General features: G+C 44.4%; 2 protein-coding genes across 9 annotated transcripts in view; one reads left to right on the top strand and one right to left on the bottom strand.

Annotated features, from left to right (window-relative positions):
• The window catches only part of Hectd4 (HECT domain E3 ubiquitin protein ligase 4), a 191,178-nt gene extending 177,222 nt beyond the window's left edge, over positions 1 to 13,956 (bottom strand). For all 8 annotated transcript variants that reach the window (XM_041649106.1, XM_041649103.1, XM_041649105.1 and 5 more), the window contains exon 1: positions 13,556 to 13,956. In XM_041649106.1, the coding sequence (XP_041505040.1) occupies positions 13,556 to 13,738 (183 nt within the window). In that variant the 5' untranslated portion in view covers positions 13,739 to 13,956. The remainder of the gene's footprint in view (positions 1 to 13,555) is intronic.
• Positions 4,102 to 5,032, top strand: LOC121446462 (dnaJ homolog subfamily C member 17-like). The gene is given in 2 exon segments (XM_041649109.1): positions 4,102 to 4,314; positions 4,316 to 5,032. Coding segments are annotated over 2 exon segments (912 nt in total). The 3' UTR covers positions 5,015 to 5,032.
• Positions 13,957 to 20,150: the final 6,194 nt, after the last annotated feature.

Here is a 20,150-nt window from a genome sequence, read left to right on the forward strand (position 1 = left end):
GGCTGTCCTGAAACTCACTCTGTAGACCAGGCTGACCTCGAACTCAGTGATCCACCTACCTCTGCGTCCAAGTGCTGGGATTAAAGGCATGCACCACCACTGCCCAGCCAACAAAAGATTTTTTCTTTTATTTTTTTCCTTTTTGGTTTTTCAAAACAGGGTTTCTTTGTATAACAGCTCTAGCTGTGCCTGAAACTTGCTCTGTAGACCAGGCTGGATCACAGAACGCCTGCCTCTGCCTCTTCAGTGCCAGAATTAAAGGCGTGTGAATTAAACCCATTCAGCAACAAAAATTTTTAAATCTTTCGAATTCCTATAAATTTGTATTGTAAAATAACAGCTTTGAAGAAATTTCAGTAATGTCACAATTACAATACATTCATGAATTACCATGCAACCATGAAAGTTGTGTTTTAAATCTATTACAACAAAATGTACGCAATACATTAGTAAAGAACACAAAAGAGCCTGTCCTGGTGGTGCACCCTTTTAATCGCAGCACTGGGGAGGCAGGGCTGTCATATCTCTAAACTTTAAGCTAAGCTTGGTCTACATAATAGACTCAAAAACAAACAAAATTTTAAATACAGAATTACAGGTAGCATATAATCATTGTTTTCTATACATAAAAATGAGCTGAATAAGAAAATAATAGTAAAAATAAACCTAATTTTTCTCTAATTGGTATTATTCCAGGCTACTTATTGTCTCTCTCATACACCCCATATTTTGTTTCTACAGTATCTCCAAATTAATTCTTTAAGGCCAAAAGGTACACACAACAAATACAACACAATTAACATCAGCCTCCTTAACACTCCAAAGTATGCAGACTAACACTTACATTAACATTACATTAACAAGAAAACTTTAAATTTTTTTTTTTAAGTTTTTGAGACAGAGTAGCCCTGGCTGTCCTGGAACCAGCTCTGAAGACCAGACTGGCCTCAAACTCACAGAGATCTGCCTGCCTCTACCTCCCAAGTGCTGGGATTAGAGGCATGTGCCCTCATTGCCCAGTTTAAAAAAAAAAATTATTAGATTATTTATTGGGAATGGGGGTGCGGTGTGCACTTGCTATAGTGTGCCTGTTAAGATTAGAGCACCATTAGAGGGATCCTTTCTCTCCTTCCACCATGTGGGTCCTAGAAATCTAACCCAGATCATCAGGCTGGGCATCAAGCGCAGTCCATAAAATGGAACTTTTTTTGGGGGGAGGGGGGAGGGATTTCGAGACAGGGTTGCTCTGTAGCTTTGGTGCCAGTCCTGGAACTAGTTCTTGCAGACCAGGCTGGCCTCGAACTCCCAGAGATCAGCCTGCCTCTGCCTCGAGTGCTGGGATTAAAGGCATGCGCCACCACCGCCCGGCTAAAATGGAACTTTTTAATGGAATCTAGTTCAGCTAAACCCCTTCAACATCCCTAGCCCATCACAAACTACAAAAATCTTCCTTCTTTCTTGCTTACATATGAGCGTAGATTTATTATTTAGATTACTGGCTAAAATAAATATATGCCAGGAGATGAATAAGACCAAACACAAGCAAGGTACTCTGAAGCAAAGTGATGAAAGCAGAAGGCACCCACAGATAGCCATGGTTTCCTGGGGTTGACAGGCACTGCACACATTTCCAGGTACCAGTTCCATGTACTGGACTCATCTATAGAATGACAGTCAGTAGCTTGAGTATATGGGAAATCTAAGCAAAACCATTGAGTTCTAAAATAGTCAGCACAGTGTGCAGGAAGAGAGGTCCTAGCAAACTGGTGTATGAATATAAACTGGTATAGACACTTGGGAAATTGATTTGGCAGTATCCATTAAAATGAACAACAAGCACCTTGATGTGATGTCTCAAATCTACCCTGGAGAAACACTCACACATTCAGATATGCAGAAAGAGGCACCAAAGGACTGGTTTTGATAGTGAAAAACAACCAAAATACCCACTGTGTTGAGCTGGTAAACAGTACCTTCTGAGATGTCCCAGTCCCAATTTCTAGAGGTATGGACATGGCAAAGGAGACTCTGAACATGAGGTTATGCGAAGAATGTGAGATGGCAAGCTTTTGACCATCTAGGGATCAAAAATGTCAGTTATGTGCCAGGCATGGTGGCACATGCCTTCAATCACAGCAGTGAGGAAGCAGAGGCAGGCAGATCTCTGTGAGTTCAAGACTAGACTGGTCTACAAAGCGAGTTCTACCAACAGTCAGGGCTACACAGTGAAACCCTGTCTCAAAGAACAACAACCACAAAAAAAAAGTAGCAGTTAGGCAATTCTTGCAGCCTCCTCATCTCCTTTTGAAATAACTGCATTTGTCCCATAGTTGGTCACGTGCTGTTTTTTACATTTGTCAGGGACTCCTGACTAAACATCTTGTAAAGCAGACTACACTCCTTTACACTGCTGTAAAGGAAGATGGGAGCAGGAAAGGGAAGAGACAGCAGGATGATTTGGGGAACTGAGAGTCTTTGCATAACTGACACACAGGCACCTATGGCTTTGAAAAGAACAGGTACAGGACACCCACCCAGGAGCCAAAAGGGACAGTCAATATGGAAGCCAAGAATACAGATAATAAACAGAGCTGATTTACTTAGAAATACTTTGACCACACGACAGGAGAAATACTGAAGTGAAAATCAGTTATAATCTCATGCACACCACCATACTGCAAATAAGTTGTGAGGCAAGAAAACTGAGGATCACTAAGAAAAAAAAAAAACTATCTCTCTGAGGCTGGAGAGATGGCTCAGTGGTCAAGAGCACTATTCTTCCAGAGGACTCAGGTTCAATTCCCAGCTCCCACATGGCAGCTCACAACTGTCTGGAACTCCAAGATCTGACACCCTCACACAGACATACATACAGGCAAAACACCAATACACATAAAATAAAAATAAATTTTAAAAAACTATCTCTGCTGCTAGAAAAAGAAATCTGTAAACAAGATGGTTTGACTTTCTGTGACCATCTAATTGATATTCATAAAAAAAAACTTTCCAGAAACAGCAACATAGCCTCTTACCAAAATATAATAATCAACTCCTACAGCTGATAAACACCTTTAGTAATGTGGCAGGATACAAGATCAACTCCAAAAAATCAGTTGCCTTCCTATACACTAAGGATAAGGAAGCAGAGAGGGAAATCAGAGAAGCATCACCTTTCACGATAGCCACAAATAGCATAAAATATCTTGGGGTAACTCTGACCAAAGAAGTGAAAGATCTATTTGACAAGAACTGTAAGTCTTTGAAGAAAGAAATTGAAGAGGACACCAGAAAATGGAAGGATCTCCCTTGCTTTTGGATTGGGAGGATCAACATAGTAAAAATGGCAGTTCTACCAAAAGCAATCTATAGATTCAATGCAATCCCCATCAAAATTCCATCAAAATTCTTCACAGACCTTGAGAAGACAAAATATAATAATCATAATCCTGCCTCAGCTTCCCAAGTACTAGGATTGTAAGTGTGCACTGTCATGCCCAGCTTGTCTTGCTATGTGGCCCATACAGGCCTCTGACTCATAGCAATTCTCTTGTCTCAGTCTCCTGGGTACAGGGTTGTGGTCATGTACCACCACACCTAACCAATATTCAATTTTTTTTATTTATTTTTTATTTTTGGAGAGACTCTCATGTAGCCCAGGCTAGCTTTAAGCTTGATGTGCTGCCAAGATCTTAAACTTCTGGTCCTTCTGTCCCTACATCCTGAATGTTAGCATTAAAGAAGAGTGCCACTGTGCTAGTTTATGCAGCACTAGGAATAACACCAGGGATTTGTGCATGTGAGGCAAGCACTCTACCAACTGAGCTACATTCCTAGCCCCTACATTTCTAAGACAATGACTATCTAATGTGTTAAGAACATGAACCCCTAGCAGGGTGTTGATGGGAGGCAGAGGCAGGCGGATCTCTGTGAGTTCAAGGCCTGCCTGGTCTACAAGAGCTAGTTCCAGGAAAGGCTCCAAAAGCTTCAGAGAAACCCTGTCTCGAAAAATAGAAAGAAAGAAAGAAAGAAAGAAAGAAAGAAAGAAATTAAGAAAGAAAGACTCCTGGGAATTGTAGTATCAATTCGGACAGGGCTAGAACCATGGCGGTGACTAAAGAGCTCTTACAGATGGATCTGTACGCGCTGCTTGGCATTGAGGAGAAGGCGGCAGACAAAGAGGTGAAGAAGGCATACAGGCAAAAAGCGCTCTCCTGCCACCCAGACAAAAATCCAGATAACCCCAGAGCAGCTGAACTCTTCCACCAGCTTTCCCAGGCCTTGAAGGTACTGACCGATGCTGCAGCCAGGGCCGCAATATGACAAGGTGAGGAGAGCCAAGAAGCAGGCAGCAGAGAGGACCCAGCGACTTGATGAGAAAAGGAAGAAAGTGAAGCTAGACTTGGAGGCCCGGGAGCGGCAGGCCCAGGCCCAGGGGAGTGAGGAAGAGGAGGAGAGCCGGAGTACCACAGCACTAGAACAGGAGATTGCATGCCTTCGAGAAGAGGGTTCCCGTCAGTTGGTGGAGCAGCAAAGGCTGGTCCAGGAGCAGATCCGCCAGGACCGGGAGCAGAGGCTGCGAGGAAGAACAGAAAATACTGAAGGCAAAGGAACCCCCAAGCTAAAGCTGAAGTGGAGGTGCGAGAAGGAGGACGAGTCCCAAGGTGGCTACTCCAGAGATGTCCTCCTGAGACTTTTGCAAAAGTATGGAGAGGTTCTCAACCTGGTGCTTTCCAGAAAGACGGCAGGAAACGCCATAGTGGAGTTTGCAACTGTCAGGGCCGCGGAGCTGGCTGTCAGAAATGAAGTTGGCCTAGTGGACAACCCTCTGAAGATTTCCTGGTTGGAGGGACAGCCCCAGGGCACAGTGGATCACAGTGATGAAGGGCTATCAAAGGGCTCAGTGCGGTCAGAAAGGGACTATGAGAGTCTTGTCATGATGCGCATGCGCCAGGCAGCTGAGCGCCAGCAGCTGATCGCACAGATGCAGCAGGAAGATGAGGGGCAGCCCACGTAGCCCCGGCTCCAGCTCTCCCACCCCACACACTTTTGTGCATCATCACTAATAAACATATATATATATATATATATATATATATATATATATATATATATAACATGAACCCCAGGCTGGAACCAAACAGATTCCAGCCTCTACTTTGTCACTACGATCTCTGTCAGATTACTTAATTTTTTGCCTATACCACAGTTTCTGCAACCAACCTCAGAAGGCTATTGTGGGGGATTAAATGGGACAAAAGTCATGAAGCACTTCACAAAAGCCTGGCATGAAGTACAATGTGCTGTTGCCATAGTGGTAGTAGAAGTGTTGACAATGCTGACAAAGATGTTATACCAGCGGATTATGGTAGTGCACACCTGTAATCCCAAAGCCAGAACTCTAGAGGCAGAAAGAGCAGGAGTTCAAGGTCATCCTTACCTCCTATCAAGTTCAAGGCCAGCAGGGACTAACTACACAAGACCCCATCTCAAAACAAGGTGTGACTTTCAATCCTGAACCATACTGCCCCTGACAATCCTCACATCTTCATCCCTACTTCATACACTGGCTTGCTCAGCCTTTCATCCAAGCTCACAGAACACTAGTGACTTGCATCAGTGCTTGATGGCTGCATGCCAAGAAAAAAACTAAAGGTGAACAAGGACAGTTTTTTCATTAATTATCTCCCCATTCTAAAATCTGGAATTCTAGCTCAGCTCTGAACTTTTCCACAACAATCACAGAACAGACCAAATGAAGCCCGAACCTTGTCCGGAAGGTTTTATGTGCATGTCATGACATACAAAGCCTTGGCTGCTTCAGCTGAGCAGCTCCAAACCCAAATGTTCTTCTCTTAAACTGTAAAACAAACAACACACAAAACCCTGTTGCCTTTCACTTCCCAAACAGTACCCAGAACACACTCTGGGCATGTGGAGATTGTGTTTGCTTACTGAAATGTAACTGGCATACAATAAACTGCACATATTTAAACTGTAGGATCTGAGTTGTTTTGACACATATACATATCAACATGAAACGATACCAAAACCAAAACACCCATCACCTCAGAAGTCTCCTCGTGCTCCTCTACCATTTTCTCTATCCTCCCCAGCCCTCCTCTTTCTCTCCAGGCAGTCATCACAGACTACTTTGTATTTTCTAGAATCTCATATAAATGGAATCTTAAAGGGTACGCTGTGTCTGGCTTCTAGCACCAGCATAAACCCATATATTAACAACAGAGCATGACTTTTTATTGCTCTTATTCCATCTTATGGATATTCCACACTTTTTTAATTTTTTTTTTTTTTTTTTTGGTTTTTCGAGACAGGGTTTCTCTGTAGCTTTGGAGCCTGTCCTGGAACTAGCTCTTGTAGACCAGGCTGGTCTCGAACTCACAGAGATCCGCCTGCCTCTGCCTCCCGAGTCCTGGAATTAAAGGCGTGCGCCACCACCGCCCGGCCACTTTTTTAATTGTTGACCTATTGGACATTTGGGGTGTTTCCAGCTTGACGTAGTCACAAAATTTACATATACTTTCATGCTTAAATCTTTGTATGGGAAGCCTTTAATCCCAGCACTTGGGAGGCAGAGGCAGGTGGATTTCTGTGAGTTTGAGGCCAGCCTGGTCTACAGAGCAAGTTCCAAGACAGGCTCCAAAAGCTACATAGAAAACCTGTCTCAAAAATAAAATTAGAAAAGCTTTGTATTGGGGCTGAAGAGATGGCTCAGTGGTAAGAGTTCTTGTTCTTTCAAACGACCTGGGTTTTCAGTTCCTAACACCCACATGGTGACTTACAATAATCTGTAACCCCAGTCCTAGGAAATCTGATGCCTTCACCTGAGTTCCCCAGGCACTGCACATACAGGCAAAACTCATACATATAAAATAAAAAAAATCTTGGGGCTGGAGAGATGGCTCAGTGGTTAAGAGCACTGACTGCTTTTCCGGAGAACCTAGGTTCAATTCCCAGCACCCACATGGCCGCTCACAACTGTCTGTCACTCCAGTTCCAAGGGATCTGACACCTTCACACCAATGCACATAAAATGAATCTAAATAAATTATTTTAAAAAATAAAAAATAAAGAAATCTTTAAAATAATTTTTTTAAAATGCCAGTCTTTCTTTTTTTTATAATTTTTTTTAAGATTTATTTATTATGTATACAACATTCTGCCTCGATGTATGCCCGCACGCCAGATCTCAGTACAGATGGTTGTGAGCCACCATGTGGTTGCTGGGAATTGAACTCAGGACCTCTGGAAGAGCAGCCAGTGCTCTTAACCTCTGAGCCATCTCTCCAGCCCTTTAAAATAATTTTAATTAAATAATTTTTTTTTCTAAATCAAGTCGGGTGGTGGTGGCGTACACCTTTAATCCCAGCACTCAGGAGGCAAAGGCAGGCAGATCTCCATGAGTTCAAGGCCAGCCTGGTCTACAGAGCAAGTTCCAGGACTGTCTCCAAAGCTACAGAGAAACCCTGTCTTGAAAAACTAAAGCAGTGAAGGAATAAGTCTTTGCAAGGAGAGTGTGTTAATGACTGAGGGAGGAGAGGAAGTCCTCACAATCATGAACAACAAGAAGCAGGACTCAAGAAGGAGCTTAGGAGAGAGTGCTTACATTCTACGAGCAGCTACAAAAAACAGATTTGATCCCCAGGGACACACAAAAATTAAAAAAAAAAGAAAAACGAGAACCATTCATTTTGAAAATGTTTGAATTTAAAAAAAAAGAAAATATTTGAATTTAAAAGAAGTCTATACCTAAACCAGTAAAATGGCTCTATGGGTCAGGGTATTTGCTGCCAAGTCTGACAACTTGAGTTCAATTCCCAGGACCAACCAGTCAGAACACAGCTGATTCCCAAAAGTTGCCATCTGACGTCCACACAAACACCCTGGTATTCCAAGACCACAAAAACACACACACACACAATCAATCAATCAATAAATGCAATAAAATTATCAAATAAACTATAGGGTAAAAAATATTTTGGGCACATTAAGAAAATAGCTTCTCTATCAGTCTATATGTGTGAGTGTGTACGCGTGTGTGTGTGTGTGTGTGTGTGTGTGTGAGAATGAGAGAGAGAGAGAGAGAGAGACAGAGAGAGACTTGTCCCCAGGTGGAATTTGTAAAATAAATACAAAACAGTAAATAGCAAGCTTTTGAAACTTCAACCAATTGATTACCTTTATTTATTTGTTTTTTTTTTGTTTTTTTTTTTTTTGTTGTTGTTTTTCGAGACAGGGTTTCTCTGTAGCTTTGGTGCCCGTCCTGGAACTAGCTCTTGTAGACCAGGCTGGTCTCGAACTCACAGAGATCCGCCTGTCTCTGCCTCCCGAGTGCTGGGATTAGAGGCGTGCGCCACCACCGCCCGGCTGATTACCTTTATTTAAAATGCTAATGTTCAGCCAGGCTGTGGTGGCACAATCTTTTAATCCCAGCGCTTGGGAGGAAGAGGTAGGTGGATCTCTGTAAGTTCAAGACCACCCTGAACTACAAATCGAGTTCCAGAACAGCTAGGACTGTTACACAGAGAAACCCTGTCTCAAAAAAAAAAAAAAAAAAAAGCAAAACAACAAAAAACCTAACGTTCAATGAAATGAAATTTAAGGTTCAATATATTTGAGTTGTGTATATATGTGTGGTAGGCAGCACTAAACCTGGGGCTTTGTGCTTGCCAAGTAAATGATTCTCCCACTGAGCTTATCACTTCTGAGCTGCATTCTTTTTTCTTCAAGTTTATATTTATTTCAATGCTTAAATAATAATTTTCTAGCAGGGAAAGGGAAGGGAAACGAGTGAAGAAGGGGAGGTACAAGGAGTGAGTACAGAAAAAGCATTGAACATTTGAAAGTGATCTTTGCGAAGCTCACCACTATAGACATGAACACTAATCCCCTATATAGCACAGGCTGGCCTCAATTTCTCTATCTTCCTGCTTCAGCTTCCCAAATGCTGGGATTACAATGTGTACCACAAAGATAGAAGGCAGCTATTTCAAAGGATAAGAAAAAGGGGAGGGTGAGACAAGCAAAATACATGTATGAAATATCACAATGACATCTATTATCTTGCTTACTAATTTTAAAATTAACATAAAAAAATAAGCCTCACTCTGCATTCTTAATTCACTGTGAAGCTCAAAGCCCTTACTGCCAAGGCCCCACCTGATCAGCATTCCTGACTCCTATCACTCCTTTCCCCCTCTGCTTTCTGAATAAGGGCTCAGAGCTCCGAACAAACTAAGGACAGTGTCCTCTCAGACACTTGGCTCCAGATGTCCTCTCTGTATAGGATGTTCTTTGCTCCACAGTCATGTCACACTCTCACTTCTTTCAAGACTCTGCTCAAAAGCCAGCTTGCATTTTCATCTGCCTGCACTCTCCTTTCCAGTCCATTGGATATGAAGTAAGATCCCATCTCTTTACCTGGTTCATCTTCTCCACAACACTTATACTTATCATCACATACATGTGCACTAGCGCGCACACATACACATAGAGGCATATACAGAAGCACATACATGCACACACAAGTTGTTCTTCCACATTAGTGGGCTCCATATCTTCACATTCAATCAACTGTGGATTGAAAATATTCAGGAAAAGCCGGGCGGTGGTGGCGCAAGCCTTTAATCCCAGCACTCGGGAGGCAGAGGCAGGCGGATCTCTGTGATCCAGCCTGCTCTACAAGAGCTAGTTCCGGGACAGGCACCAAAGCTACAGAGAAACTCTGTCTCGAAAAACCAAAAAAAAAAAAAAGAAAGAAAGAAAATATTCAGGAAAGGGGGCTGGAGAGATGGCTGAGCAGTTAAGAGCACTGGCTGTTCTTCTAGAAGACCCAGGTTCAAATCCCAGCACCCACATGGCAGCTCACAATTGTCTGTAACTCCAGTTCCAGGAGATCTGATATCTTCATACCAATGCATACAAAATAAATTTAAATAAATTATAAATTTTTGTTTAAAAAAAGAAAATATTCAGGAAAATGTTGGGTCAGTGATGCATGCCTTTAAAACCTACACTGGCAGGCAGAAGGAGTTCAAGGCCAGCCTGGTCTACAGCCTGGTCTACATATTGAGACCCTGTCTCAAAAGAAGAGGAGAAATTTCCAAAAAGTAAACCTCACTGGCTGTGTGCAATGTGACCAGGCATACAACACATATACAAAAGTATGTCTAATCATTATCTCCTAAGCAATATAATGACCACTTGCCTACCTTGTACTACTGCACATAGAGATGACTTATATGTAGCTGTAAAAGTCTATGTGCTAAGCTAAGAGCTTCAGCATTGGTGGGTTTGGGTGTCCAACAGTTCCTGGGTCCAACTCAAGGACATTGTGGGGCTATGATGCAGGATACTTATTGCTGTAGTTTACATCTTCAAGCTGAAATAGAAGTTTTTTAGAGAAGGAAGTTTTCATTTCATCCACTGCCATGCCCTCAACACCCAAAACAGTAGACCTCAATTACTGCTAAATCCACAAGATAGTATTTGCACTAATTAGTTGAAAACACTATTATGTGGTGGGCTCTTTTGTTGTTGTTGTTATTTTTCCTTCAAAAACAAATCTATAATTTACTAGGAAGAAAATTTACTCCAGATGCTCTGCTCAGGTCGATTTTGATCTCCTTAGATTTTTATTTTTAAAATGACATGTAACCTCGAACAGCACTGAGAGTAAAAAGAACACTAGAACCCAGAAGCAGAAGGCCCAGGTCATCTTACTGACATAGCTAGACATGCTATACCCATCACAGCAGAATCCTTCCTGATCAATTTCTAAAATGAAGGAATCACTCATATCTCCAAGGGGCATCATCTCCAAGGTCCCTTCTGTGGTCTAAAATTCTATGACTCTATAGTCTTATCTATTATGGTTGTCCTTCATAAATTATTCAACTGAGTTCCAGTCTTTTTTTGTGTGTGTGTGGTTTTTCTAGACAGGGTTTCTCTATAGTTTTGGAGCCTGTCCTGGAACTAGCTCTTGTAGACCAGGCTGGCCTCGAACTCACAGAGATCCACCTGCCTCTGTCTCCCGAGTGCTAGGATTAAAGGCGTGTGCCATCACCGCCTGGCTCTGAGTTCCAGTCTTATTTATAATTCAAAATCATTAGTGGAAGAAGTCTATAATTATAAAAACCTATGAATAATCCCAGCACTGGGAAGGCAGAGGCAAATGGATCTCTGTGAGCTCAAGGCCAGCCTGGTCTATAGAGGAAGCTCCAGGACAACCAGAGATACACAGAGAAACCCTGTCTCAAAAAACAAAATTATACAGATCACTGCTATTCCCTCAGAGTCGTCTAGAGAGAACTGGGAGACACTATTTCATTGGCTGTTAACATCCCAAAAGATACCTTTTAAACTATGCTAAACTTTAATCATCCTGAAACATGAAAAAGAAACAGTTGCTGGACAGGAAACAAAGTGGGATTAGGAAAGCAACTCTGTGGATGAAGAGCTTGCTCTGCAAAATGAGGGTCTGAGCTTAGGGCTGGAGAGACTGCTTGGTGGTTAACAAGATCTGAGTTTAGATCCCCAGCATCCCTATAAATCAATCCCTAAGTATTAAAAAAATATCTAAGGCTATGTGCGGTGTGTACACCTTTAATCTCAGGACTTGGGAAGCAGAGACAGGCAGATCTCTGTGTATTCTATAACAGCCTGGTCTACACAGAGTTCTAGGAGACAGAAACTATGAAGTGACACCCTGTCTCAAAAGTAAAAATGAAGAGTTCGAGACCAGCCTGGTCTACAAGAGCTAGTTCCAGGACAGGCTCCAAAACCACAGAGAAACCCTGTCTCGAAAAACCAAAAAAAAAAAAAAAGTAAAAATGAAGATCTTGAGCAAACTGCACACTTGCTCTGCTCTTTACTTGCTATACCCACACAATAGATACAACAGTTGCAATGAGTAACAAGATTTAGCTCCTAGAGTCCTTTGAGAATCTAACAGGACAGTACCCAACACCAGGGATACAATTAAGGAATATTATTAAATAGTTAGGTGTGTGAATAGCAGCCTACTTGCTTCTCCGGATACTGCATTATGGAAAGGAATGAAAACAGAACAGTTCTCCATTACTGCCAAACCCAGTGTGTATCACTCATTCACATATTCCTTTAGGAGAAGAATTAATCTAGTTGGTCAGTCTTTCCTTTAAAATGAATTTGGAAATAGCTGGCAAATTCACTCAGGGCACATACAGTAAATAACTCAGTTGTTAAAATAATTCTATTTCTTCTAATCGAAAAACTCAATTGCATATACATCAAACAGTCTGGGCTCGAGAGCATTTAGGTTAGCCTCCAAAAAACAAAGAGCACCTTCCACCTTTACACAGCAGTGCCCATTAAATAAAGGGTCCATCATCATACCATCAGAGCCCTGGGGTTTTCAGGCAGTTAAATCAGAAACCCCTTGCTTTTTATAGAATAGGCGCAAATAAAACATAATTGTATTAAGATTTCACGTTAGGAATTCTCTATAGCCCATGTTATCGTGGCTATACTGTAAAATATGTCAATTAAGAGTCATAAACGGAAATTCTGAAGCAACCTCAAACACACAAACACAGCGGACTGCATTCGCATCTCAAGCACGTCCCAGAGTCTCGCTGACTGCGATCGGATCTCTGCCGTTTCCAAAAACACACAGTAATGAGATTTTAATCCATTTCTATAAATGTCGGTGGTACTGAATGCCAAAGCGCATGGAAAACCGCAAAACACAAAAGATTCCGCACACAGGTTCTCCTGTCTGCGGCGTACCCCAGGGAACCCTCCATGCGACAATACGAATTTCACCACACTCTATGCTTCCTGCACACCAAAATGTCACCCCACAAAGTGAAGGGGAAGCAGGGTCAACAGCCAGCTGACCTGAATAAAAACACGACGGCCAACATTCCCACCTCTAGGCAAATACAAAACCGAGCTTACTCGGTGGAAAGTTCCCATATGCACATTTGGGTTTTTTGGGGGGTGGATGGGGGCGGGGGACCATCACAACTAGCTGATGCACCTGCTACTGCTCCTGAGACTGGGCTTCTTAGCGACCCCTCTACGCGCGCGCGCGCGCGCGCGTGCACACACACACACACACACACACACAAACTCACATCCGCCCTTGACCCTTCCCAGGCCGCGGTGCAGCATCCCTTTCTCGCTGTCCACACAGCCGGCTTCCCTGACAAAGGCCTGGGTGTCAATCCTAGGCACCGCACAGACAGGTTGCAGAATTGCTTACGGTGGAGGAAGCCCGGCAGCTGTCACCTGGTCTCCCCAACACACACGAGTGCATTCGCGCGCCCACGAAATCAACACAGGGTTGGGGCTAAAAAGAAGCAGAGCGTGTGCAACCGTTCAAAATACAAAAGGTCTCCGGAGCGCAGGCACCTGGGCGCGTCCGCCCAGGGACTCCCGGCGCGTGGGGGAGGGGAGCGGCGGGGCGGCGGCTGCCCGGGCTCCAGGCCGCGGCCCGAAGATGCTCTTAAGAGTCGCACACACACCTGCCGCGGCCTGCGGGGGCCTCGCTCACCTCCAGGTCGGTGTCGGCGGCCTCCGGGGCGCCGAGGATCTCGCTGGGCAGCTCGGCCAGGTCGGTGACCCGGATAAGCCCGTCGTGCAGAAAGATGGTCTCCTCCTTCACCGACAGCCACTGTGCCGAGTCCGCTGCCGCGGCTGCCGCTGCCGCCGCCGCCGCGGCAGCCGATGAACCCATGGCTAAGGGAAGGCGCTGTAGGGACGCCGCCGCCTCAGCAGCCCATGGCTGCCCGCCGCGCCCGCCTTGCCCACGCGGCACCGCCCTAGGCGTTCCGCGCCGCCATCCCTTCCACACGCCAACCCCGGCCCGGGAGACCCCGGCCCCGCCGCCGCCCTGACTAGCAGGATCCGCCTCTGCCGCTCCGCAGCCAACTGTCAGTAAGACGCCATCTTGGGGGCGGGGTTCCCGGCATGCCCCGCGGGGCGGACAATACAGGCCCCGCCCTCCCTCCGATCTGGTCCCGCCTACCTCCCTGCCGGGCTCTAAACCCACCTGCAGAGTCAGAAGCCTGATCTCTTAGGCTCCCCTTCTACCCAGGCCGTCTGCGGCGGTCTGTGGACTCGGGTGAAGACGACCCGGGTCCTCTTCCCTCCTCCTTGCTCAGGTGTGCACCCGTTGCTCAGGCCAGAGCCTCTTTCTGGGAGGATCGTGGAGGGTCAACACTTTTATCATTTAAATGAGATACTTTCAGAAGTCTCTTATGAAATATTGGGTGTAATTCAGTTAGAGGGCCAGCCTAGCATAGCTGAGGTCCTGGGTTCTATCAACAACATAATAAATAAAATTCATGTCTGGTGGTGCACAGCAGTTCTCCCAAGCGCCTGGGAGACAAAGGCATGAGGACCACTGAAAGTTGGTCTATATAGCATGTTTCAGGTCAGCCTGGGCTACGTAGGCCCTGTATCCAAAAAATAAATAAATAAATAAAACAATTCGGTAATTAAGCAATAATACTAAAGACTGGTATATAATAGGCATTACACACTGAGTCATGAGAACTCACAGTAGGTGGTTAGTATTATACTGAAAAGGAGGGTGTAAAAAAGCATTGACATCTGATGAAAATAAACCACCTATCAACTATGATTGCCTTCAGACTAGAGAGATGGTTGACTGGTTTAAGAACACTGACTGTGAGCCGGGCGGTGGTGGCGCACGCCTTTAATCCCAGCACTTGGGAGGCAGAGGCAGGTGGATCTCTGTGAGTTCGAGACCAGCCTGGTCTACAAAAGCTAGTTCCAGGACAGGCTCCAAAACCACAGAGAAACCCTGTCTCGAAAAACCAAAAAAAAAAAAAAAAAAAAGGAACACTGACTGTGGGCTGGAGAGATGGCTCAGCGGTTAAGAGCATTACCTACTCCTCCAAAGGTCCTGAATTCAGTTCCCAGCAACCTTGTTCTTGGTTTTACAGAGGCAAGAAAGTCCTCTCTTATGGAATGCACAGTATGATGGGGGAAACAGACAAAAGCAAGAAAAAAAAGAACAGTAGAGTGGGTGGTTCAGAAGAAGTCAGGGCCATGAAAACACTAAAAGACAAATGTGATGGAATGCAGCAGACATGTACCTAAAAAACATGATGCATGTTTAGCATGTACGTGGCTCCAGGTTGCACACCATCACCCCCAAAAGGAGTCCTAAAGTATGCCTGTAATGTTAGCGCTCTGAAGACTCAGGATCCAGAGTCCAGGGTCATCCTTTGAAACATAGCAAGAGGGCTGGAGAGATGGCTCAGAGGTTAAGAGCACTGGCTGTTCTTCCAGAGGTCCTGAGTTCAATTCCCAGAAACCACATGGTGACTCACAACCATCTATAATAAAATTTGGTACCCCTTCATCTGTAATAAAATCTGGTACCCTCTTCTGGTGTGCCAGCAGAACACTGTATACATAGTAAATAAATAAATCTTTTTTTTGTTTTTTTTATTTTTTTAATAAATAAATCTTTAAAAAAAACGAAAGGCCGGGCGGTGGTGGCGCATGCCTTTAATCCCAGCACTCGGGAGGCAGAGGCAGGCGGATCTCTGTGAGTTCGAGACCAGCCTGGTCTACAAGAGCTAGTTCCAGGACAGGCTCCAAAACCACAGAGAAACCCTGTCTCGAAAAACAAAAAAATAAATAAATAAATAAATAGATAAATAGATAAAAAGAAAAAAGAAAAGAAACATAGCAAGATCAAGGTCATTTGTAGAAAGAAGTTTCTGTCCTGCCTGATCCCACAGCCGTTCAGTCCCAAAGAAACACTCAGAGGCTTATATTGATTATAAATTGTCTGGCCTATTAGCTCATGCCTATTATTAACTAGCTCTTACAACTTAAATTAGCCCATGTCTTGTCTATGTTTAGGCCCGTGAATAGTACCTTTTCTCAGTAAGGTATTCTCATCTTGCTTCCTCTGCATCTAGCTGGTGACTGGATCGCTACCTTTCCTCTTCCCAGAATTCTTTTAGTCTGGTCACGCCATCTGTATACTTCCTGCCTGGATACTGACCAATCAGCTTTTTATTAAACTGATATGAGTGACAAATCTTTACAAGAGCATTATTCCACAGCAGTCATCCTCCGAAACAGCAAAATCAAGGTTAACCCGGGCTATGTGAGACCCTGTCTTAAAGCAGCAACAACAATAACGATAATATGGAGCCAAGATTACTCTGCCTGTAATCTCAGCATCCAAGAGGCCAAGACAGAAGGACTGCTATTGGTTTGAGGCCAGCCTGGGCTACATAGTGAAACCTGCCTCAGAAAACAAAGCAAGGAGATAGCTCAGTGGGTAAAGTACTTGCTTTACTGGGTTTACATCCCCAGGATCAGGTAAAAGCTGGGCATGGCTGTGTGTGGCCCCTAGCACACACAGGTGTGTTCTTCTCAGGTAGCAACAGGAGGACCCCTGGGGCCCACTGGCCAGCCAGTCTAGCCTAAATTATGAGCTCCAAATGCATTTAGAGACCAAATCCCAAAGAGGTAGGACTGGAGAGAGGGCTCAGTTCTTAAGAGCACTTCCTGCTGCCGGGCAGTGGTGGCACAAGCCTTTAATCCCAGCACTCAGGAGATGGAGGCAGGCCGATTTCTGTGAGTTCGAGTCGAGGCCAGCCTGGTCTACAAAGTGAATTCCAAGATTGAACTGTTACACAGAGAAACCCTGACTTAAAAAAAAGAAAGAAAGAGAGAGCAAGCACTTCCTGCTCTTACCGAGAATCTGATTTCAGTACCCAGCACCCATGTTGGCAGCTCACCTGTTACCGAAACTCCATGGCCACCTGCATTTATGTACACATTTTCACACACACCCCACATATACATAATTTAGAAAATATTAATATACCCAGCATGGTTGCACACACTTTTAATCCTGGCACTTGGGAGGCAGAGGCAAGCAGATCTCTGGGTTTAAGGCCAGCCTGGTGTACACAGTAGATGCCAGGTCAACTACACTATGAGACCTTGTTCCAAATAAATAAATAACATAATAATAAAGTGAAGAACAATAGAGGAAGACAGCTGACATCAGTATCCTGCCTCCACAGTGACTATTTCATCAAATCCCCAGACAGTCTCCCCTGACAGATAATATATTGTGTTACAGTTTGAATCTGAAGCATTCCCCCTAAGGCACATGTGTTGAAAGCCTGGGGCTGGAAGCAGCTGTGTTTGGAGGTGGAGTTTGAGGAGGTGTTTGGGTCAGGAGAGCTCTGACCTCATCAGGGGGTTAACCCATTGATCCCTTCAGAACTGAAGAATTGGCTGTTGAGTAGGTCCTAGTGGGGAGACTTGGCAGTAGAAAGCTTTATCTTCGCCCTGTTCTTCCTTCCACCTCCCTCTGTGCCAGCCACTGTGAGGTGAGGGTATTTCTCTGCCACCATCTCCCATCACCGTGGAGTCCTGCCCCACCACAGGGCTGAAAGCAATGGAGCCAATCAGCCACAGGCTGAAATCTCGCTCATCTGGAAGCAGATCTTCTCAGACATTTGGTCAGAGCTAAGAGAGTCTCACCTTATTTGGCAAAGCAAGCTTCAGTCCCTTTCTCCTCTCAATGGCACAAAACAAGTCAACATCAAAGCTTAGATTCCTCCTGATTCCTCCACACCCCCAGGTTCCTTATTGTAGATCAGGTTGGCCTCAAACTCACTAAGATCCTCTTGCCTCTGCCTCCTAAGTGCTGGAATTAAAGGCGTGTGTCACTTCCATTCAGCTCACTCACATCTTCTAAACAGGTAAAGCGTGCAGGTTTTAAACTCTTGATGCCCATCTTAGGCGACTCAGAGATTTTTCTCTTCATGTTTATATTTTAAGATCAGCAGTCAATGGGGCTGGAGAGATGGCTCAGAGGTTAAGGACGCTGACCGTTCTTCCAGAGGTCCTGAGTTCAATTCCCAGCAACCACATGGTGGCTCACAACCATCTACAATGAGATCTGGTGCCCTCTTCCAGCATGCAGTCATACATGGAGGCATCACACTGTATTGTATACATAATAAATAAAATCTAAAAAAAAAAAAAAAAAGATCAGCAGTCAAGCCGGGTGGTGGTGGCGAACGCCTTTAATCCCAGCACTCGGGAGGCAGAGGCAGGCGGATCTCTGTGAGTTCAAGACCAGCCTGGACTACAAGAGCTAGTTCCAGGACAGGCTCCAAAACCACAGAGAAACCCTGTCTCGAAAAACCAAAAAAAAAGATCAGCAGTCAAGAGGCCCAGAAACTATTGCTCCCTCCCCAATAAGTGAAAAGAGTCCATGCTTAGACTTGAAAGTCCTTTAGGCTGAATAATGAATATTTTGACAACAGTAATTAATCAGTCAGCAATATGAGGTGGCTCAAGAATTAATATTTATAGATTCCCCCTCTAGACACAAGGCCATCTGTAGGAATTTTTAGAATGGATCTTTTTCCTATAATTTGGAGCAGAACAAAGTCACTGCTCAAAAGAACTTCAGCTCCAGGCAGGGAAGAGAACCCTACTGAGTCATGACAGGGGAGGGAGCAGGGGATCCCTTATAAACAAGAAAGAAGATGTATGACTTTTTTGCATTAAAAATTTACGGATGGGGCTGGAGAGATGGCTCAGCAGTTAAGAGCATTGCCTGCTCTTCCAAAGGTCCTGAGTTCAATTCCCAGCAACCACATGGTGGCTCACAACCATCTGTAATGAGATCTGGCGCCCTCTTCTGGCCTGCAGGCACACATGGAAGCAGAATATTGTATACATAATAAATAAATATTTAAAAAAAAATTTACGGATGGCCAGATGGTGGTGATGCAGCTCTCAGGAGGCAGAGGTAAGAGGATCAATGTGAGTTCAAGGCCAGCCTGGTCTGCAGAGTGAGTTCCAGGACAGCCAGAGCTGTTCGGAGAAACCCTGTTTGGAAAAGCAAAAAACAAGAAAATTATCTGTTTTAGTTTATGTGTTGAGTGTTTTGTCCCCATGCATATCTGGTAACATGGAGGTTGGAAGAGCACTAAGGTCTACCAATTGAGCTAATTCCCAGCCCCAATGCATGATTTATGACTTCTTTTTTTTAAATTGTCCCTTCCTTCTTCCTTCTCTTTTTAAATTTTTTATTAAATTTTTTAATTTTACTTTTATGTGTATGAGTCTTTGCTTGTATGTATGTATGTATATATGTACGTATGTGTACCACAGGTGTGCCTAGTAGTCACAGAGTTCAGACGAGGGCATTAGATTGCCTAGAACTGCAGTTACGGGCAGTTGTGAATCATCAGGTTGGTCCTGGGTCCTGAACCTTGGTCCTCTGTGAGAGAAACAAGTACTCTTAACTACTGAGCCATCTCTCCAGCCCTTTCTTTCTTTTTTTTAAATATTTTTATGGTTTATTTAACTTTATTTTATGTGCATTGGTGTGAAGGTGTCAAATCCCCTGCAACTGGATCTTCAGACAGTTGTGAGCTGCCATGTGGGTGCTGGGAATTGAACCCGGGTCTTCTGGAAGAGCAGTCAGTGCTCTTAACCACTGAGCCATATCTCCAGCCCCCGAGCCCTTTCTTTCTTAAACGAGGCTTATAGCCCAAGCTGCCCTTGAACTTGCTCTGTAGCCAAGAATGATCTTAAACTTCTTGATCCTTCTAACTCCACCTCCAGAATGCTGGGCTTACCGTTGCACAGCACATATCCAGCTGGAATCAACCTCTGTACCCTTTCTTTGGAGAAAAAAAGAATCAAGAGGGGGAAAGGAGCAAGGGGCATGTTGATGGGTAGAACCTAGTCAAGAGCTCAGAGGAAGATGGGTCAAGTAGGAAGAGCATATATGAGTCACCCACCCCCATAGGAGAGCCACCTCCTCCAGAGGGAGTGAGTTTGAGAGTGGACAGGTAGTGCCCCGGCTGTTGATGCTATGTTTGCTGGCCTTGGCTCTAGCTGGGGCTCCTCGAGGATTTTGTAATGTCTCTTGCTTCTGTTAACATTTCTGTTCCAGCTGATTGTCTGAACTAAGCCCATAATCCTTATTGGGTGTTCAGATACGCAAGTATGGTGTGGAGATAAGCAGTCTCTAAGAAGCTGACTGACGGCTTAAAGATAGTTCTGGAAAGAGCTGCCAGGCAAACTTATAGGGAATTGACAAAGACAGGAAAAAGCTT

Source organism: Microtus oregoni, unplaced genomic scaffold (genome assembly GCF_018167655.1).
Source record: "Microtus oregoni isolate MIOR12 unplaced genomic scaffold, Mior012 000003F_ref0000135, whole genome shotgun sequence".
NCBI classification, from domain to species: domain Eukaryota; kingdom Metazoa; phylum Chordata; class Mammalia; order Rodentia; family Cricetidae; genus Microtus; species Microtus oregoni.